Source organism: Sorex araneus, chromosome 5 (assembly GCF_027595985.1).
Source record: "Sorex araneus isolate mSorAra2 chromosome 5, mSorAra2.pri, whole genome shotgun sequence".
Lineage (NCBI taxonomy): Eukaryota > Metazoa > Chordata > Mammalia > Eulipotyphla > Soricidae > Sorex > Sorex araneus.
Window position 1 is genome coordinate 4,834,671 of NC_073306.1, and position 21,644 is coordinate 4,856,314.

The window sequence follows — 21,644 nt, forward strand, 5'->3', positions numbered from 1 at the left end:
AATAATGACGGAGCAGCAGAGAGCAGTCAGGCCGGCGGACGGCAGCGGAATACTGATGCCCTGCCGCCGCTTCAGGTGCGTGGAGAGACCATCTCCGCAGGCGCCTCTTGCACCTTAATGCAGAGGTAACAGTTTACTCCACTTGACGTCTCTGAAACAACAGCAGGGCAGCAGCTGAGCTCATGGGGGAACCCTCACGGAGACCTTCAGAGAGAAGAAGTTGCCAGAACATCTCAGAGGAGAGAGAAGTGAGAAGCTAAAGCTGAGTCACCCTGGCTACTCTGAGCCTAGACCTGTGTGCTCTCTCAGGTGCCGACTTGCTAATCCCGACCTGCCAGAGCTCCTGTCGGCCCAGTCCCAGCGGCCAGCAGTGGAGAGGGCTAAAGGGGGACGCCAAGATCGAATCCACAGGGGCCAGAGCGATAGCACAGCGGGGACGGCGTTTGCCTTGCACGCGGCCGACCCGGTTCGATCTCCAGCATCCCATAGGGTCCCATGAGCACTGCCAGGAGTGATTCCTGAGTGCAGAGCCAGGAGTCACCCTGAGCATCGCCGGGTGTGACCCAAAAGCAAAATAAATCAATAAAAAGACCGAATCCCCAGCAGTAACAGGGTGACCGCAGGACCGTGGGCCCCAGGAAGGAAGCCCCAATCCCCGTTGAGCCGACAGTTTCACTCGCCTAGTAACAAGCGCCAACGTCCACAGTGAGGACCCAGGAGTCAAGAAAGGCAAAAAGCTCATTTTGCCGATGCTCCTTACCAAGGAGTGAAAATATGCGAAACACTTTTGAAAAACCACTTAGACAAGCGTCCGAGGAGCAGCACGTGTGCGGCCACTCGGACTCCCCCGCCGTCCGCGGGACAGAGCGGCTGCCCCAAATTCCTACGGACCGAATAAACACACACACGCCTCTCACTATCTCCGTTTCAGATTTCCTTCTCACAGAGATCTCCAGGGTGTCTCCACTTCAAATTTCTGTGGCAGGATTTGAGTTGACAAACTCAGTGATTTACTTTCCTTCTCGAAAGGGCTGAGAAGACGCCTCGAGTACAGCGGATTGAACTTTAATCCCGCACCACAAGCCCCAAGAGCAGCGCCGTCAGCAGCACGGGTGGGCGAGGCCCCCAACACTAGTTGTGGGGGGGGCGGAGAGAGAGAGGGAGAGAGGGAGAGAAGAAAAGCTCCTGCCATCGAGGCAGGCAGGAGGGAGGGGTGGAGGGCGGGAACCCGGGGACACGGGAGCTGGGAAGCGCGGCTGGCGGAGGGGCGGGTGCTGGAAACTGTATGGCTGAAACCCAATCATGAACAGCTCTGTGATGGCCTGTTTCACCATGATTCAATAAAAAAGTTAAAAAATAATTTAAGAAAAAATTTAATTAAAAAAAAATATGGGGACAGAGCGACAGTACAGCAGGGACGGTGTTTGCCTTGAACATGGCCAACTCGGGTTCGATCCCCGGCATCCCATACGGTCCCCCGAGCACTGCCAGGAGTAATTCCTGAGTGCAGAGCCAGGAGTAACCCCTGAGCATCGCCAGGTAAGACCTACAAAACCAGAAAAAAACAAAAACAAAACCAAATCCCTTTCCTATCCCCTCAAAATCAAACCCAAACCCTCAGATACTTTATACGGGTTGGGGCCCACCAGGCAGCACCAGGGCCTCTCGAGGCAGGCGCTGACCCCAGTGCTCCCGCTCTGACCCCACCCAGACACTTCGGAGACGTCAAAGCACAGGGCCAGCGACTCGGGAGACGCGCTGGGAGGCTAGAGGGAGAAGCTCCAAGGTGCGGAGCACCTTCTAGTTTTTGATTGATGAGGTGTGACAACCACTTTAATTACAAAAACCATGAATAAATGATACTTCTCCAGAGTGCAAGTTGCATTATATATTAATGAGTTCCCACTTAAGTTTTAAATCTGCTAAGAAAGTGTCCGTTCTCGGGGGCTGAAGCGATAGCACAGTGGGTAGGGCATTTGCCTTGCACGCGGCTGACCTGGGTTCGATTCCCAGCATCCCATATGGTTCCCTGAGCACCGCCAGGGGTGATTCCTGAGTGCAGAGCCAGGAGTGACCCCTGTGCATCGCCGGGTGTGACCCAAAAAGAAAAAAAAAAAAGAAAGTGTCCGTTCTCAGTAGGAGCCACGGCGGGCACAGGGAGAGCGAGAGGGGCCTGACGCCGGGGGTCTCGCTGGCTCCCCGAGGACTCCTGCTGCCAGGGTGGACATAACTTGAGGCAAGAGTAGCTGGACCAGCAGAGGCCCGGAGTGGGCCCCTGGGCAGCCAAAAACAGCAGCGCGGGGACGCGGGGCTCAGCGGGAGTAACAGCGTGCGAGCCCCCCGCACTGCCGGGCAGAGCCCACCCGAGACCTAATGGCGCAGTCGGTGTCGCCGGGCGGGAGGACACGCTGTGCACGCAACAGACAGGTGCCAGCCGCCCCGAGAGACCCGAGGAAAGGACACGTGGCCCAGACCAACACGAGAGAATGAGATCCAGGCAGGACAGAGGGACCAGAGGCGCCGTGCTCGGGGCAACAGTGCTCAGTCCCCGGCACCCCGGCCCTGTGCTAAGTCAGCAGGCACGGCCGGAAGGGTGGGGGGACAGCGATGCAGCAAGACTGGCGCCCGACGGGCAGACTGACGGAGCCCCGCGGCCTGGCTGGGAAGAGTGCTCCGTGGGAGGCTTCCCGGGACGGGAGACGCCACCACACAGGCGGCGTCTGGGGCACGAGCATCTGGACCGCAACTGCACGCGGGAGAACGTGGGAAGCCGGAACCAGAGTGGCTCCGACCCTCCTCCCCCTCCCTGCCGAGACCCCCCTCCGGGCGGCCTCGCCGCTAACCTGGATGAGCATCTTGCGCAGGAAGGGCATGACGAAGGCGGGGTTCATGCTGCTGAGGCGGCCCACGGTGCAGATGGCCAGCTCGCGGATCTCGAACACCTGGTCGTTCAGGGCCACGAACAGGGCCTGCAGGTTCTCCGCCTGGGCCAGGTGCGCATCGAAGCGCTCGTCCAGGGACGCCAAGACACAGTAGCGGATGTCAGGGTCTGCAAGGCGACCGGGCCCTCAGTACCCCTCCGACGGACTTCACCCCGACACGCCCCGTCCCCACTGCCTGCAGCCCGGCGAGGCCCCAGGCACTGCTCCCGAGCCCGTTTCCTGCTCTAACCCCAGCGGCAGAGAGCAGAGAGTGACAGGCCACCTGCCCACCCCCGGGGCAGAGCAGCCCTCGCGTGGGCGCGAGGAGCCAGGGGCTTGCAGAGAGGCCCTCGCTGCAGCGGCCACTGCCCGCTGCCCGGCGGGTCCCTCCCCCACCGCCCCGCCCCCACCGTACCGGGGTCTGTTATCCCGACCACCAGCAGCTTGCTGAGCACGTCGGCCACCACCTGCACGGCCGTCTGGCTGACGACGTGCGCGTGGCCGCTGATGAGGTGCACGGAGGGCGTGAGCAGGCGCGAGCAGGTGCGGGCGGCCTCCATGCGGATCTCCTTGTGCTCGCTGTTCAGGAAGTGGTCCGCGCAGTGCCGGACAAACTGGGTCAGAGAGTGGCCTGGGCGCGGGGGAGAGGTGAGGGTGACACGGAGGCCGGGGGCAGGGCATGCAGCTTGCCGGCGGCATTTCCTATTTCCCATTTCAGAGCTATTTACTCCATTTTCTTTTTTCTTTTTCTTTTTTAATTAGTTTGATTGAATCACCTGAGAAACAGTCACCAACTTGCATGACCGTGTCCCAGTCACACAGTGCCCGAGCACCCACCCCTCCTCCAGTGCACATTTCCCACCACCACTGTTCCCAGGGTCCCACCCCCACCCTCGACACCCCCACCCCACCCCACCCCTGCCTCTGTGGCAGGCACCATCCTTCTCACTCCCTAATTCTGGGCGTTGTGATTTGCAGTACAGACACCAAGAGGCCATCATGTCTGGCCCGTAGCCTACTCCCAGCACAATCTCCCATCCTGGGCGATCCCTCCAAGCACGCTGTCCTTAGTGGTCCCTTCTCCATCCCAGCTGCCCCCTCCCCAGCACGGGGGGCCAGATTCCACATCGGGGAACGATCCTCCCGGCCCTTATCCCTATGTCCTTGGGTGTCAGTCTCACATTATGCTACTTTATATTCCACAAACAAGTGCAGTCATTCTGTGTCTGTCCCTCTCCCTGTATTTAGTCCATTTTCAATAAGGTTTCCAACAGGAATTTGAACTCCAACCAGAACTCCTCTTTCTCTTTTGGGCCACACCCAGCGGTGCTCAGGGGTTACTCCGGGCCTGGAGTCACCCCCGGCGGTGCACGGGGACCGTATGGGCTGCTGGGGAACCCGGGTTGGCCGCGTGCAAGGAAAGTACCTTCCCCTCTGTACTATCACCTCGGCCCCGGAACTCTCTACAAGGGGGCCAGAGAGAGCACTCCAGGGACTGAGTGTGAGCCCGAGTGAGGGGCCCTGGGTTCCATCTCTGGGGCTTCATGCCTCCCCCAAGCACCACCGGGAACAACCCCGAGCACTGAGCTGGGCTTGATCCAAAAATTTTAAAAAGGGGGAGGGGGGGTGGCTAACAAATGTTCTTCCAATCAGCCAGAAAGAAAAAGGCAGGCGGGGAAGCAGCTGGGAGACAGAAAAAGGATCCACCAACTCTAAGCCTTTCTCTATTTCCTTCAAAGAATAAATTATTTTGTTTTATTCTAAGTCAACCCTTTATATTCCCAGAGAGTAAAGCAATTCTTGGTGAAATTTATGTTGTCTGTTTAGATCTCAGATTTAAATACCAAAAAGAGTCTGATGGAGGCTGGGTTTAAATATAGCTACTCCCCATTCATTAGAAATAAATTACCCCGGGTGCTAATCAGGGGGCCGCAGATGGCTGCTCGCACGCAGGCAGCATCTGAGGCACGTCGCCGTCTCCCCGCGGCCGGCCAGAACAGCCTACACCGACTTAAGTTTCAAAAACATCCTTTTCTTTCCCGAGACGTATCTCTGCAGGGCACTCCCGTGGCTCGCTCTGCAGCTTAGCAATCTACACCGAGGCACGCAGGACAGCAGCCTTGAAGACCGAGGCTCCAGCCGCGGAGAGCCCAGCGCCTGCTCGAACACCCGGAAGCCCTGATGGACACCATCTCGGCCACGGGCAGGGAACCCACACAGCTTCCCACCTGAGCAGCGTTTACTTAGACTGAGACTTTTCCTGAACGCCCTCCGCCCCGAAACTTAGTGAGGGAGAAAGAAACGAAGAGCAGGACTCCACGTCCGGAAGGCACCCGGGGGACGAGCTGCCACAGCGCCAGCGAGCCCGTCTGCGGAACCTCGCGGGCCCGGGACGCTGGTCCCCGCTGTTCCCTTTCTCGGGTCCGCCCCCTCCCTTCCTCCGCAAGGATCACAGCGAGCTCTTACCTTCGAATTCGAAGCTGCCGAGAGTTCGGAGGGCAAGTGTGATGCTGCCCACGTCGCTGGCCTCGGGGAGGGCCGTGAGGCCGGGGGAAGCCAGCTGGTGGGCGAGGCCCTTGGGCATGCCCGGGTGCCGGAGGGGCTTGTGCATCAGGACGAGGGACAGCATCTTCAGCAGCCCGTCCTGGATGTCCTTCTTCAGCTGCGGGATCTGCCGGCTCAGGTCGTAGAGCACAGCCGTGAGGGCAGGGCTGGGGGAGGAAGGGGGTCACCGGGCTGCGACACACGATCACGTCTGTGCTCGCGGAACAGCCGAGTGTCCAGCAAGGACACGCCGCATCGGCGGGCCCTAACGCAGGAGGGACTATGAAATGAAAAGTCTGCATTCTCGGTCTGGTCAAAGATTTCCAGATAGTCTCAAGTTCAGGGGCTTTGTCAAGGGAAGGAATGTGGGAAGCCGGAGCGACAGCACAGTGGGAGGGCGCTTGCCTTGCGTGCAGCCGAACCGGGTTCAATCCCCAACACCCCATATGGTCCATGGAGCACCACCGGGAGTGATTCCTGGGTGGGCGTATGCCCAGGAGTAGACCCTGAGTATTGCCAATGTGGCCCCCAAACAAAGGAAAACTAGATGGGGGGAGAGAGAAAGAGAGAGAGAAAGAGAGAGAGAGAGAGAGAGAGAGAGAGAGAGAGAGAGGGAGGGAGAGAGAGAGAGAAGGAGGGAGAGAGCGGCGAGTCCCGGGTCCCCTCACACTCTCGCTTCCCTGCTGAGGACACCACACCGGGCTCTGAGAAGTCAGAGCTGACTGAGAGGCACATCGCCGGCCACCGCGATGAAGATTAAAATCCAAACCAGCTGTTTAGCGTGAGTGATCCTCCTGATCCCTCTCTTTTCCCCCAATAAACACATGCTCTTTTCTTCTTTTTAGGTCACACCCAGCGATGCTCAGGGGTTACTCCTGGCGGTATTTGGGCGACTGTATGGGATGCCGGGGATTGAGCCTGGGTTGGCCGCGTGCAAGGCCAACGCCCTCCCCGCCGTGCTCACTCTGGCCCATAAATACTTTTAAGTGTAAATTCTACATAGCTGAAGGGTCCCCGGGGTGGACGCCTGCTGACTCTCCCATCCCACTCGCAGTGTTGGGAGGCCACACCGCGCCCTCCCACCCCCCGGGGGTGCCGCCCAGCACGACCCACCTCAGGCCGACGGCCAGCATGGGCTCCAGCAGCTCCTTGATGTCCTGCTGGATGCCAGGCCCCATGGCGCGGGCCAGCATGCTGACGCACGTGAACACGGTGGCGTCCACCTGCATGGCCTTCTGCCGCCTGCAGAGAGCAGAGGGGACTGTCCTGACACAGCAACGGCCGCCTGAATCCTACCTCCAACGCGCCTTCACGCAAAGGGAACAGGCCACCCGGGGGAGCAGGGACGGGCCACCCGGAAGGACACCCCACGTGGGTGAGTCGATTCTCAACCGGAGACCACACGCCCCTGTGGCCCCAGCAAGGTCCAAGGGGACCCCAGGTCAAAATGATGTAAGTGGGGGGGAGCTGCAGCACGAGACGGGCCCCCCCAGCACTGGGGGAGCAGGAAGGGAGACGGGGAGGGTCACGGGTGGGAAGGCGAGACAGAGCCAGGCCCAGGGACACTGGGAGACCCTCTACTCAACACGAGTCCCAGCAGATGGCAGCAGAGTCCCGAGAGAGGGACAGCCCTCTGCCACGGGCTGCCCAGGGCCGACACCGCAGAACCAAACAGGCAACGGGGCCAGCAACCCTTCTCCTCCCGGCGCGACGGCTGCGCTGCTGGCTCTCCGGCGAGTCCCGACTAGGGCACCGGCTGCTCTCCAGGCCGGGCTCTCCCGGCACGCGGTGTCTCCACTGGCCTGTCCCTGCCCCGGCTGGCCCAGCTCCACCCCGGGGAAGCCCATGTTCTCTCCTGCACACACGCCTCCCTGCCCCTCCCCTCACACCTTTCCAACTCTCCTGTTTCACCAATAAAATAATAACAGTACTAAGAAAGACGCTAACACCCGAGTCCTTATATATAGGAAACTACATTTGCCTAAGTATGTGCATACGTAGATGGAGACACATCTTGTCTTTGCTTGGAGGCCCTGCCGAGTAGTGCTTGGGGCCTGCTCACAGGTTTCTCTCCCAGTTGACTCTTACTGGGAGGATTTAAGAGGTGACTTTCCAAACTCAGAGATGCGGAAAGTGGTAACTGTCACCGCCCTCAGCCTCGGTCTGCAGTGTTCTCACTGTCACTGTCACTGTCATCCCGTTGTTCATCGATTTGCTCGCTCGGGCACCAATAACGTCTCCCTTGTGAGACTTGTTGTTACTGTTTTTAGCATACTGAATACACCACAGGGAGCTTGCCAGGCTCTGCCGTGCGGGCGGGATACTCTCAATAGCTTGCCGGGCTCTCCGAGGGGGATGGAGGAATCGAACCCGGGTGAGTGGTGTGCAAGGCCTACCGGCTGTGCTACATCCTGTGAAACGCATGCTTTGAAAGTCAGAGCAAAGGGGCTGGAGCAATAGCATAGCGGAGAGGGCATTTGCCTTGCACGTGGCTGACCCGGGTTCGATTCCCAGCACCCCATATGGTCCCCCGAGCACCACCAGGAGTAATCCTGAGTGCAGAGCCAGGAGTGACCCCTGTGTATCGCGGTATGACCCAAAAAGCAGAAAAAAAAAGGGGGGCCCAAGAGCAAGCCTGGCTTCCTGCGAATGCTACGCCACACAGCACAGGCCCCGCTCTGCTCCCAAACCTCTGCGGTGTCACCACACCTGGGAAGGCTCAGGCCTCCACTGGGCCGGGGCCGCTTTTCCTAGGAGGCCACGGGACACACTCAGGTCCTCGGAGACGGGAGGGCGCATCCTTCCTCCCCACCAACTGCCCGGGGTGCTTACTTGTGCGCGAAGTCCTTCGGGGGCAGGGCCGCCCGGATGATCTCCAGCACGCGGGGTAGGTACACCTTGAACTCCGACCTCATGGCCACGGAGAGCAGCCCGAGCGCCTGGAAGGCCGCGGTGCGCTCCTTCTCCTTCTTGACGCAGCCGAGCACGTGGCTCATGGTCTCCTGCAGGTACTGGGTGTCTGGGCAGGGAAGGCAGGGGGGCTCCCGTCAGGGGGGTCTGCTGAGTTCCGGCGAGCCACTTCCCTTTGAGGGGAAGCGAGGGTGGGCTGGAATGATGGTACAGTGGGGGGAGGGGAGGACGTCTGCCTCGCACGCGGCCAACCCGGCATCCCATGGGGTCCCACAGCCCGCCAGGAGGGATTCCTGAGTGCAGAGCCAGAGTAGCAACAGGTGTGGCCCTCTACCCCCCTCAAGAAAGAATAAGGGAGCTGGAGAGACGGTACAAAGATTCAGGAGCTCCCCTGGCATGTGGCTGCAACCGAGACATTGTCCTGGCACGATGGTCCCCTGAGCATAGACCCAAATGTGTCTTGGGCACTAACAAGTGTGATCCGAAGCCCCAAACAAACAAAGAATAAATTAAGGACACCTATTAGAGAGGCACTGCAAAGAACGGAAAGGAGAATTAACCAGTTTGACGCTTGACACCCTTTCCCTGAGTTCCTCTTTTGGAGACGTTGGGGCTGGAGCAATAGCACGGGGGGGGGGGAGGGGGGGCGAGGAGGGGGGATTGCCTTGCAGGCGGCTGACCCAAGTTCAATCCCCGGCATTCCATATGGTCCCCCGAGCACCTCCAGGGGTGATTCCTGAGTGCAGAGCCAGGAGTAACCCCTGAGCATCGCCGGGTGTGACCCAAAAAGCCAAAAAGCAAATAAAAAAAAAAAGAAAAGAAATACAAGATGTTTACCTTCATATTTTAAAAAAATGAGAGGGGAGGGGAGGCAGAGAGCCCGCAGGGGGAGAGGGGGGACAGAGCGGGGGGAGCGCTGGCTTAGCAGGTGGCTGCCCCTGGTTCAGTTCCCGACACCCTGAGTCTCGCCAGGAGTGACCCCTGAGTCCAGAACCAGGGAGCGAGCCCTGAATGCTGTGTGTGTGGCCCAAAGAACAAAAATATTAAACTAAAAATGTCAAAACATCAGGACTGGAGAGACAGAACAGAGGGGGAGGGGCTTGCCTTGGGCGCAGCTGACTCATGCTCAACCCCCGCACCCCCTGGTTCCCTGCGCCCACCAGGACGGAATCCTGGGCACGAGGCAGGAGTGGACTCTAAGAAAGTGGGGCCCCAAAATAAATTAATAAACTTTAAATAAAATTTTTTAAAACTGAGGTCCAGGAGCAACTCCAGGGGCTAAGCACACGCTCGCACGCAGGAGGCCTGGGCTTGAGCCCTGGCCCACAGCCCCCCCGAGCACAGGGCCGGGAGTCATCACTGAGCCCCAGCTCCACAGCCCCTGAGCACAGAGCTGGGAGTCGTCACTGAGCCCCGGCCCACAGCCCCTGAGCACAGGGCCGGGAGTTGTCACTGAGCGCCGGCCCACAGCCCCCCGAGCACAGGGCCGGGAGTTGTCACTGAGCGCCAGCCCACAGCCCCCTGAGCACAGGGCCGGGAGTTGTCACTGAGTGCCGGCCCACAGTCCCCCGAGCACAGGGCCGGGAGTCGTCACTGAGTACATCCGAAGTACCTGAAAATTAAAACCAAAACAAACCAAAAAGAGGGTCTCCAAAGTAATAATATCGAGTAACTCTATCTATTACTGTTCTACTCTGAATGGAAAAAGTCGTGTTCTTCTTTAAGAAATGTACGTTACCCTTGTTTAAGAACAAACAATCCTCTAAACTATTAATACTATCTCAAAATATGAAGCAGTATACCAGCAGTTTGCCATCATCAGGCCATTCCGCTCAGCTCAGGCCTGAAAACCACTTTCCCATTACCAAGGTATTTCTGCTACAGCTATATTTAATAGAACTAGATTTAGGCCGTAATTTGGAAAGCCGCATGTGTACTTTCATTAAATTTACATAAGCCAATGTGCATGGGTAGGCAATTCTCGGGCAATTGAACTAAAGTGCTATTACTCCTCCAAACACAGGACTTCCTGAGTCTTGCCGTTCTCTGCTCTTTCTCTCCCAGCTAAACAGTCTCTAGTCCGGGTGCCACCGCACAGACGGGCGGGAGAGAAGGCAGGCAAGGACAGCACAGCGGGGAGGGCGTTGGCCTTGCACTCGGCCGACCCGGGTTCGATCCCCGGCATCCCATAGGGTCCCCCAGCACCGCCAGGAGTGATTCCTGAGTGCAGAGCCAGGAGTAACCCCTGAGCATCGCCGGGTGTGACCCAAAAAAGCAGAGGAAAGAAAAGTATCTACTGCAGAGTTAGAGGCATGAGGGGTACCGAGCCACATGCAGGGTCAGGGAAGGAGAAGCCCACGCAGGTGAGAAACGACTCCCGAGAGGCTCGTGATGAAATGGCAGCGAGGGCTTGAGAACGGAAGACCAAGGTGACACAGCCCGAAGGCTGATGGCCAAGGCAAGGCCGGCCTCTGCACAGAGCTGAGGGGCTTGCTGTCTGCACCCTACCCTGACACCACAGACGACCCCTGAGCACTGCCAGCGGAGACCCCAGAGCAGAGACACGTCCAGCCCGAGTGTCTGGGTCCCACCCAACAACAACAGAGTGGCCAGCGGGCAGCAGGGCTGGCAGGGCACCCGTGTGGCATGTGCTCAGGCCTGTTTGCTCCTCAGCCCCCACAGGGTCCCCCAGCCCTGCCCGGAGTGGTGCCCGCGTGCAGAGCCAGGAGAAAGCTCTGAGCACCGCCGTGGGGCCCAAACTCCACAACAAAATTAAGAAAGTCATTTCCGGGGCTGGAGCAATAGCACAGCAGGGAGGGCGTTGGCCTTGCACGCGGCTGACCCGGGTTCAATTCCCAGCATCCCATAGGGTCCCCCGAGCACCACCAGGAGTAATTCCTGAGTGCAGAGCCAGGAGTAACCCCTGAGCATTGCCGGATGTGATCCCCCCCAAAAAGTCATTTCCTCGTCCCTATCTCCCACCATGCGCGAGCAGGGGTGTTCCGCGGTCAGAGCTCAGCCTGTCCCTCCAGCCCCGAGCCCTCCGGAGTGGCCGGACCCATTCCTGCTCAGGAGGCACCAAGGCACATGCAACATGCCGGGGGTGGGGGCCACGCAGTACTGGCGACGGGGTTATCTCCCAGCTGCGGGCAAATATTCTGGGTTTCACCGAAAGTACAATCCTCAGGGAAGCAGGAAGCAATGACTTCCGGCCCAGGGGCCCTCACCAAGCCCAGTCCTTACAGAGGGCTGCCGAGGCCAAGTTGCAGTGGCATATTTTAGCGGATGACTTAATAAAACAACAAAAACCCACATCAAAAGGGTAAGCCCGGGGGCCCTCCGAGCCCTGCTCCCCGCTGCCGGGCGGCCCTTTGAACCTGCGAGATAACCGTTTCCACAGCGTGCCACACTTTGATCACATCTGGCCTACTTATTGATTTCTTCTGAGCCACAGAAGTCCGACTCCCGAGCATTTAAAGCTCCACTGAACAGGGGCACGTACGGTCATTACCACGGAGCAGAGCTGCTGGCTACCAGATGGGAAGGATGGAAAGAAAAAAAAATAAAGGAGGTAATTTTCCTGATCTAATTCCTCTCTGGTTCAGGGGTTTTATGTGGCTAATTATCTCGCCCTTAGCTAACACGTCCTCTTCTCACACGCAGAACATTTAACACCTCAGCAGCAATATTTCTGGAGGCACAAGGGGAGGGTGAGCCGGGGAACGGCCTCCGCCGAGGGCGGGCCGGCGGCTGCCCGGGCACCTGGCTCTCTCCCGCACGCTTCTCAGGCAACGGGCGCAAAGGTGGGGTTACTGCGCGCGGCACGCGGGGAGGTGACACCAGACACTGAGCAGGAACAGGCCACCGGAGTCCTGACTCTCACGTGTTTCTGAAACAGAGCAACTGAGGCTCCGTCTCTCGGAGCAGCTCTGTGAAGGCCGCGCGGACGCCTGGGTGCTGCCGCGACTCTTGAGAGGCAGGACCGGGGCCGGGGTCTGTTCCCAGCCAGAAGCTGGGGGCCCTGCAGCGTCACAGCGAAGGGGGCCATGACTCGCCCACGTCTGATGCCAACCCCCCTGCACAGAAAGGGAAAACACTTTCCGGGTCTCCGCCACCTAAGGAGGCCCCAGGGATGCTGGCACCCGAGCTGGGCCGGCCGGCTTCAGGAGGCGAGGACCGACGGTGCCCAGCCAGGGGCGGGCGGAGTAGTGGGCACCCACTGGGCGCTGGCAGGGCCACTGCACACCTGGTCCTTCCTCCCCGTGAGTCACACGGCAGCCTGATGACCACCGAGGGGCAGCTGGCCCCCAGCCTCTCAGTCCACTCCCAAGACACACCGGCTCCCGTCCACGAGCGCCCACGTGGCTTCCGAGCATCTCTGTGCCCACCTACTCTGCCTGCGTTGGCGGCCGCCGCCCCGACACTCGGGGGAACCTGAACCAGGAAACTGGAAAACCGACACGCAGCAGAGAGACAGACAGGACGCCCCCAGGGGCCACTCTCCAGAGAAGCAGATTTACGTCCTGGAGTCCCTTCTGCTTAACTGCCCGAGGACGGGGAACGCGGAGGACGGGGAACACCAGCTTCGCCGGCCACCCTCACCTGTGAAGGCAGAAGGTCGGAAGGCGGCCAGGCGAGGCAGCAGATTAAGGATCGTCATTTGGATCAGCGCGTTCTTGCTATTCCTGCACTTCAGCACCCACTGGCAGACCTGGGGACGGAGGGGAAAGCGTCAGAGGTGAACGGGGAGGAGGGGCTCGGGGGTGGGGGGAGTGCGGGGCCGCCGGCCACTTACCTGGTCGAACTTCTCCTCCATCAGGTCCCGGCAACACCGGCTCTCCACCAGGGTGGACTTGGCCGGGCTGGGGGAGGCCCCGAAGCCCAGGAGGCCCTGGTGGGAGCCGTACCCCAGCAGGCCCCCCAAGGCACCGGGCTGCTGGGGCGGCACGGCCTGGACGCTGGGGAAGGGCGTGATGTGCCGCGGCTTGGTCCCGAAGCCCATGAGGTCTCTGCAGTACTTGTCGTGCACCAGCTGCTGCTGCGTGATCTCCTCCATCTCCTCCCGCAGGCGCTGTGGGGGGGGGGGGGTCTCGCTCACACTTGGCCCGCCAGCCCAGCCCCCGCCAACACTGCCGAACTGGGGGGGGGCGGTGGGGTGGGGGGCTCTCTTCGTCTGAAGAATTTTGATTCTGGGCCGGAGTGAGCGAGGGCCTTTGCCTGGCACGCGGCCGACCTGGGTTCCATCCCCGGCAGCCCATACGGTCCCCCGAGTACCGCCAGGAGTGGTCCCCGAGTGCAGAGCCCGGGTGTGACCCCCCAAAAAAACTATGATTTCTTTCGGAATTTGGGGAGGGGGGTGGTAGGCCCCCAAGCAGTGCCCGTGGGGGTGACCAGGCCCTGGCCCGGGGGCGCCCATGTAATCCCCGGGCGTCTCCCCAGGCAGAAGAGCGCACAGGCTGAACAGCCAGGCGGGGCACCCTCTGGCCGGGCTGGCCTGGAAACTTCGAGCACGGCCCCAGGAGCACAGGGAGAGGAGCCCGGCCATGGGGCAGCTCAGGCCAGCGCCCTTCGGGAATGCCTTGCCCTCCGGGTGGGCAGGGCGATGGTGGTGGGGAGCAGGCTGGTGAAGGGGCAGTGTGCGGACACTGTGCCTGGAGCCCTACTGTGAGCAACTCTGCCCCTTCGCAGGGACCACGCCCACCCCCCAAGGAAAGGACAACCTGTGCTCGTCTCTCACCAAAACTCCCAGCATAAACCCCAGGAATAGGCAAGGTGTTTTGTTTTTGTTTTTGCTTTTTTCCCAGAACTCTAGCAACTGCCTAGGAGGGATGTGACAAGCGGACTGGCGGGGCCCCACCCACCCCGAGCCCAGGGCTGCTGAGAACTCCTCCCCCTACAGCCCACATTGAGAAAGATAGAAAATAAGGAGTTTTCCCGAACTTTCAAACTTCTCTCAACACAGGTATCTGCATTAGATAAAAAAAAAACCCTTATCAAGATGCCGGAGCTGCAGCCCGAGCTACAGCGCAAGCTGGCCCCGCACGCAGCCACCGGGGCTCTGTGCCCGGCTCCCCAGGTGTCCCTGAAGCACCACCAGGAGTGAGCAACGCTGGAGCATCACCGGGAACGGCCCCCAAACCAGAACAGCTTCTCAAGGTCACACAGTGACTCTCAGACGGGACCCGATGACCGAGTCCCACGCCTCCTCTCACTTGACCAGCTTCCTGTTCCTGTCATTCCTGAATCTGTCCATGGGTGTCTGACACCCTGAGCTTTCCAAGCCTCCGGCCCTGCCTCAGCTGCTCCGTTTTATCTTTCCTGATCCCCCTGCAGGTTCTCAGACTCCGTGTGCCCTTTCTGGATCTCATCCGATGTCAAAACATCCCTATGCTGGGGCCGGAGCGATAGCACAGCAGGTAGGGCGTTTGCCTTGCACGCGGCTGACCCGGGTTCGATCCCCAGCATCCCATATGGTCCCCCAAGCACCGCCAGGAGTAATTCCTGAGTGCAAAGCCAGGAGTAACCCCTGAGCATCGCTGGGTGTGACCCAAAAAGCAAAAAAAAAAAAAAAAATCCCTATGCTGATGACTCTGAAATTTGCCTCTGCCCAAGAACTCGCTCTCTGCTCAGGTGCCCACCTCGGCATATGCAAAAGTGAACTCCTGCGGTCCGAGGGACAGCTCAGCACCTGCCTCATGTGCAGCCGGCCCTGGCTGGATTCCCACTAGCCAGACGGTCCCCTGAGTCCCACCAGGAGTGATCCCTGAGCACAGAGGCAGGAATAAGCCCTGAGCACTGCTGGATGTGGCCAAAAAATTTTAAAAGGAAAAAGTTAATCTCTGACCTTATACCCCAAACCCATCCCTTCCCGAATAGGCCCTCCCATCCTAACCAGCTCATTTGATCTTCCCAGTTGCGTGGGCCAAAAATTTCGACTCTTCTCTCTCGTCTTCCACTTTCCAAATCCCATACTCGTAATCTAGCCGCTGGCCGGAGCCATAGAGCAGCGGTTAAAGCGCTCTCCTTGCACGCGGCCCACCCGGATTCCACCCCAAGCACGACAAGTGGTCCTGCGAGCCCTTCCAGGCGTGATCATGCGCGGTGCAGAGCCAAGAGAAAGCTCAGCACCACTGGGTGTTCCCCTGCCCGTCCCCTCGGAAAAGGAATCGGAATCCAGCCCCTTCCTTCAAGCCCGTCCCTCCCACTCTCGCCCCACTGCAAGGCCCGCTCTGAGACTGCTACGGGTCATCCCAGCTAGAATGGGGCCTCGGGGCTGCTCCTCTGATGGTTCAACATGAGTCACTGTCACCCCGCTGCTCAAAACCCACAAGGAGGGGCCGGAGCGATAGCACAGCGGGCAGGGCATTTGCCTTGCACGCAGTCAACCCGGGTTCGATCCCCGGCTTCCCATATGGTCCCCTGAGCACCGCCAGGGGTGACTCCGGAGTACAGAGCCCGAGGTAACCCCTGAGCTTCGCCAAAAAGCAAAAAACAAATAAACAAAAAACCCACAAGGAGTTTCTTCCTTCATACGCCACACTGTGCAATGGCTCTGTGTCCAAGGGGACGTGTCCCCCCCGCCCTCGTGTCCCCCCGTGCCCCACCGCTCTCCCCAACATGCAGACACCGTCTCCTTCCTCACTCACGCTGCCTTCTGCTGCCTCGGTCTCTGCAACCCTGCTCGAATGTCCCCTAGAACTGAGGAGGTGATCCTTATGCCACACTCCACCCCTCCCCTCCCCACTTTGTCACCATACGCTGCCCTATATGTGTTTTTTCACTAGTGTCCTGTGGTCTTCGCCCTGCTAGCAGAACGAAATCTTATTCTAGCTCTGAGGGTGTAGCTGGCTCATAGCAGGTGTTGAATTAAAATCTAATGGGTCAAAAATGATTATGAAATTTCATTACCTTACCTTTGGATCGCTTTTCATTTTGATTTGTTTTGGGGGACACTCCAGGCTCTGTGCTCAGGGTCACTCCTGGTGGAGCTCAGAGGACCCGAAACGGTGCTAAGGTTTGAGCTCAGGCCGGCAGCATGCAAGGCGAGCACTTTATTTTATTTTTTTGCTTTTTGGGTCACACCTGGCAATGCACAGGGGTTAATCCTGGCTCTGCACTCAGGAATCACTCCTGGCGGTGCTCAGGGGACCCTATGGGATGCTGGGAATCGCTCCAGCCCCAAGGCGAGCACTTTAACCCTGTACTGTCTCCAGTTCTTTAGTTTGTTTTTTTTTTTTTTTTTTGCTTTTTGGGTCACACCCGGTGATGCACCGGGGTCACTCCTGGCTCTGCACTCAGGAATTACCCCCTGAGGCCATGCTCAGGGGACCATATGGGATGCTGGGAGTCAAACCCGGGTCGGCCACATGCAAGGCAAATGCCCTCCCCACTGTGCTATCGCTCCAGCCCCTCCTTTAGACTTTTGATGCGCCATACTGAGTGGTGTGCAGCTGAAGTTCCTGAGTCTGGCATCACTGTCCTGATTTACGGGAAGAAGCGGAAACCCAGAGTTCTCTGGAAACCGTCAGTGGGAGATGGTGGGGACGTCCCGGGGGCTGCTGCTCTCAATCTGTTTCCCTTACTCTCTACTTCAAGTGCTCACAGGAGACCCAAGAGGCAGATAAAATCCCTGCCAGACTGAAGAAAACTGAGACTCTAAGGCCTGTTCTGCATGTAGCCGGCCTGAGTTCCATCACCAAAATCACACAGTGCCCTGAGCACTGTGGGGAGTGACTCCGAGCACAGAGTCAGGAGTAGTGCAAGCCCCGCCAGTTAAGGTCCAAAGCCTGCCCCAGCCCCAGCACCCGGACGAAGGAGGGAAGTAAAGGGAACAAACACGCTGCTACCAAATCCCGGCCCAGCCAGAGCACAGGCCCGGGGGCGTCCCCACCTCCCCCCCGAGACAGCACTCTCCCTGAGACACCTGCTCCCAAGGACGAGCCACCAGCGGCGACTGTGCCCGCTGCCGCCGTCAGCCAGCGCCACCACCAGCACCAAAGCCATGAGAACACGCCTCCCTCTGAGGGCCCCAGGGCCTGCCCCGAGGCCACACTCCCGGGGCTGCTCCCGCCAACCAGAGCACAGGGGCAGCACCGGGCGAGGACAGAAGCCCTGCCCGCCCATCACCTTCCCGTCCAGCCGTGCCCGCGGCCGGCGGACTCCTCAGTTCCCAGCCCATGAAGTGCACCCCCTTCAGCTGGCCCTCCCGGCCCCCGGCCCCGGCCCTGCTCTCCCCCGGCCGGCAGCGCCCCCGCGTGCCCTGACTGAGCCTGTCGCCCTCACCCCTGCAGACCAGCCACTCTTCACCTTCTCCCTGTCGCTCGGACCGTCCAGGTCTCTCCCTGCCCGCTCAGCTCAAACGGCAGCACGTGAAGGGGGTCTTCCTGGCCCCCAGCCCCCTCCCCAGGGCGTCCAACCCATCTCTTCACAGAACTTGCCACTGTCCGATACGAATCTGCCCTCTCCCCATCTCCCCTACACAACGGCCGCTCCACACGGCTGCCCTGCGGCTGCGCGAGCTCTCGTGACACACAAAATGAGCAACGGAAAGTAGACGACCCAGCGTCTGCCTGGCAGGCAGGCCCGAACGGCGGTGAGAAAATCTGGGCAACACATAATGCCCGAAAGCAGAGAGAGAGTATGGGGACACTGTCTGCCACAGAGGCCGGGCGAGGACTCGGATCGGGGGGTGAGGGGGGTCACTGGGGACACTGGTGGTGATGAAGTGCACTGGTGGGGGGATGGGGTTCGATCATTACACGGCTGCATCTCAAACATGAAAGCTTTGTGACTGTAGCTCACGGCAATGCAATAAAACAGTAAGAAAAACAAGTCCGCTCCACGAGGCCAGGACTCCCGCCTGGCCGTGCTCCCGGCGGGGCCCGGCGCCTCTCACCTCGCCCTCCATGCTGCTGATGCGGACCAGCTCGTTGAGGATGAGCAGGGCCCCGTGGATCCGGTCGTCTCGGTTCATGCCCTTCTCCTTGGCCAAGGTCTCGTCAAAGCCCTTCTCTGCTTCTTCAAACGTGTGCTGGGCAGAGACAGGGAAGGCGCGGGTCACCGGGATCCAGTCAGGACGACACTGGGGCCCCCAGACACCCCGCGGGTTCTCGGCACCCCGCGCCAGTGTCACCAACACGCTAAGCCGTCAGTCCCCTCCCTTAACGTGGCTCCCCGAGGAAGGACACGTTCCATCCCAACTGAGCAGATCGCTTGTCGCATCGCAAGCCATATTCGAACCCAGGTCCTGGGTGTTTGTTTTGTGTTAAGTGCCAAGGACCCAATCCAGGGAGGTGCAAAGCATGAATGCGAAGCACGCACTGCTCCTGAGTGACCACCACTGCCCCGCACAGGGCAGGAAAGAGAAAACCAACACTTTCTGAACTAGAAAGATTCAGAAACACCCATTTCCCCCCATTTTAACACTGCTGAAAAAGAGATGTCTTATAATTATTTGTAAGATAATCAAGATATGGAGTCAGTCTAATTAGAATCTTTTTTTTTTTTCTTTTTGGGTCACACCCGGCGATGCACAGGGTCACTCCTGGCTCTGCACTCAGGAATTACTCCTGGCGGTGCTCAGGGGACCATATGAGATGCTGGGAATCGAACCGGGGTCAGCCGCGTGCAAGGCAAATGCCCTCCCCGCTGTGCTATCACTCCAGCCCCTAATTAGAATTATTTTCATTCCTAGCGGCACATCAAACAATAACGGGTCATCAATGGATTTTTCCTCTAATGCAAATAAAATGATGCATTGATTCAGACTGAACCTGAAAATTCATGTGAGACCAAGCACAGATGTGAGCTTTGCTGTGCCAAGGGGCCTGGGGACACCCCTGAAGCCAGGTGACACCGGGTCAATGTGTGCTCTGGGGCACGGGAGCGCGACCCTCTCCTCACCCTGTACCACTGCGGCTTCTGCATCTCCTTCGGCTCCCGCTGGGTGGTGAGGATCAGGCAGGCCCGCAGGGCGGCCACGGCGCCCTCGCGGATGGCCTGCTTGGGGTCCCACACGGCCACAAAGATGTTGTCGAAGAAGGGCTGCACTTGCTGGAAGAAGAAGGTGGGCACGCTGATGGCCAGCTCGCGGAGCACCAGGACCTGCGGGGAAAGGCACGCTGAGGGCTCGGCTCTCGGGACCGCGGGCTCCGGTCACCCCCGAGGCTGAGCGCCCCGGGAGAGCGGCCCGCCCACTCTGCTAGCGAGGGAACGCGGGACGCAGGACAGGAGAGGAAACGCTGACTGAACACCCGGTGCCACTGTCCTGGGCACTGGAGAACGTGAGCAGAAGGGCGGGCGTTTCTGGCTCCGTCCAAGCCAGGCGAGACCCAGGCTTGGAACACGCCAATAAATATTTATGGAAAGAGCAAATAGCCCTTTTAATATTTAATCTTACTATTATCTTCATCTGAGGAAGGAGAGAACTGGGAATCAGAGGTGCCCCACATGCGTGCCAGGAAGAGGAGGCCGAGCCTGGAACGGGGGCCGGAACGGGGGCCGGCGTGGTCCCGCCGCGGCACTACGCTCGCTGCGCCGGTGCGGCAGGCGGGCTCCGCGCCAGACCCTCTCTCCTCAGAACAGACTCTGCCCATCCCGCCAGCGGGAGGCGTGCGGGCGGCCCCCAGGAAGAAGAGGGGAAGCCACAAGCGCCCAAACGTCCGAGAGTCCCCAGGAAGCAGGAACTGCGGGGCGGGTGCCAACGCGCAGCAGCGCCTATGGCTAGAAGGTGCCCAACCCTCCTGGGCAGTAGCGGGCCCACTGGCCCTCCCCCTCGTCCCTGCACTTCAGGGCCCTGACAGGGACACGGGAGCGGCAGGGCCGTCCTGGTCCCAGGGCCCTGGGAGCCTGTCAGTGCTGGCTTCTCTCCCTGACGGCTGAGCTGGGCCTTCGGCGGGGAGGCAGCCGAGTCCAGGAGCCACAGAGCGTTCAAGGGTCACACTGAGCGCGGGCTTCCAAGCAGCAGAGAGAACATCATGTTTCGTTTCCTCGTCAAGCACTGAGCTTGGGCAGAAGGGAGCCAGCAACCCTGAGCGGGGCTCGAGGTATCGAGAAGCCAAGCACCCCCCCCCGGGGGACCCCTCTCTGAGCTTCAGGAGCCCGAGCCCGAGGGCACCCCGGGGCACTCACAGCTGCGTGTCTCCGGCCCTCGTTGCGATCGGCACCCAGCCACTCCAGGGCGCGCTTCACCTCAAACTCCACGTACTCGGCCGTGAAAGTGTCCCCAGCCATGGCCAGGCGGCCGATGGCTTTGGAAGCCATTTCCATGACAACCGGGTCATTGGAGGGGAGGAGGTTCCGAAGGTAGTTAGCAAATCTCCCGATCCGGGTGGAATTCCCACCTTCCACTCCTATGAGGCTGGCTGGAAGAGAGGAAGGCAGAAGGGGTGGGGCACGGGTCAGCGGGAAGGAGGCCGCGGCTCAGAGGACGGGCCAAACCGTCCTTCCCCGGAGCAGACCGCCATCCCCCGCTGCTCAAGGGCATCTTCTTTCTCCTTGCTTTTTGTTCTGGGTTTTTGGCCACACCCAGCGGTGCTCAGGGCTTACTCCTGACTCTGCACTCAGGAATCACTCCTGGGGGTGCTCAGGGGACCATGTGGGATGCCGGGGATTGAACTGGGGTCAGCCGTGTGCCAGGCAAACACGCTTCGGCCCCAGATCGTTTTCCTTGTAGCCAACAGGTTGGATATTTATGTCAGAATTACGTACACAGAACAAAATAACCTCATTTCATTAGTATACACAATTAGTTTTGTCAAGAAAAAGAAAATACACTGGAATTGAATCATCATTTGCGAAACTGCTGACAATCCTGTGAGTAAAAATAACTTTTTTTTTATCCGCTGTCCCTTACTTTGCTTTTCCTTTTGAGTCTCAGTGTGCCAAAAGTGGATCCACAGAAAAGCCAGAAGCTGCAAGAGCAACACTGGCGGGGGGGGGGGGGGCAGGCGGCTTCTGTCCCGGCGCGGGCAGATCTCTGGGCGACCTCCCTGCGGTGCCAGCCCTGGACACACCCAAATAACGGGGGCCGGGTGGGGGGAAAGGCCCAAGTATAAACCACGTGGCAGAGCGTGGACACAGGACCTGGTGAACACAAAGGTCCCTCTGGACTGAACTCCTTCAGGGCGGGGAGATAACAGGACAGGCTGGAGCTCACCCTGCACGTGGGCGTCCCCGGTCACTCCCTGGCACCACATGGTCTCTCAAGGCACTCTGAGCACCGCCGCCAGATAAGGCCAAAAAAGGTTCAGTCAACTCCACAGAATCTTC

General features: G+C 59.5%; 1 protein-coding gene across 1 annotated transcript in view; it reads right to left on the minus strand.

The window, feature by feature from the left end:
- MTOR (mechanistic target of rapamycin kinase) overlaps positions 1-21,644 on the minus strand; it is a 113,482-nt gene that overhangs the window by 86,723 nt on the left and 5,115 nt on the right. Inside the window, exons 4-13 of the mRNA XM_055138868.1 lie at positions 20,505-20,737; positions 19,278-19,478; positions 18,271-18,405; positions 13,171-13,446; positions 12,978-13,086; positions 8,298-8,484; positions 6,579-6,707; positions 5,388-5,632; positions 3,337-3,552; positions 2,844-3,049 (exon numbers count right to left, since the gene is read on the minus strand). Of these exons, the coding sequence (XP_054994843.1) occupies positions 2,844-3,049; positions 3,337-3,552; positions 5,388-5,632; positions 6,579-6,707; positions 8,298-8,484; positions 12,978-13,086; positions 13,171-13,446; positions 18,271-18,405; positions 19,278-19,478; positions 20,505-20,737 (1,937 nt within the window). The remainder of the gene's footprint in view (positions 1-2,843; positions 3,050-3,336; positions 3,553-5,387; positions 5,633-6,578; positions 6,708-8,297; positions 8,485-12,977; positions 13,087-13,170; positions 13,447-18,270; positions 18,406-19,277; positions 19,479-20,504; positions 20,738-21,644) is intronic.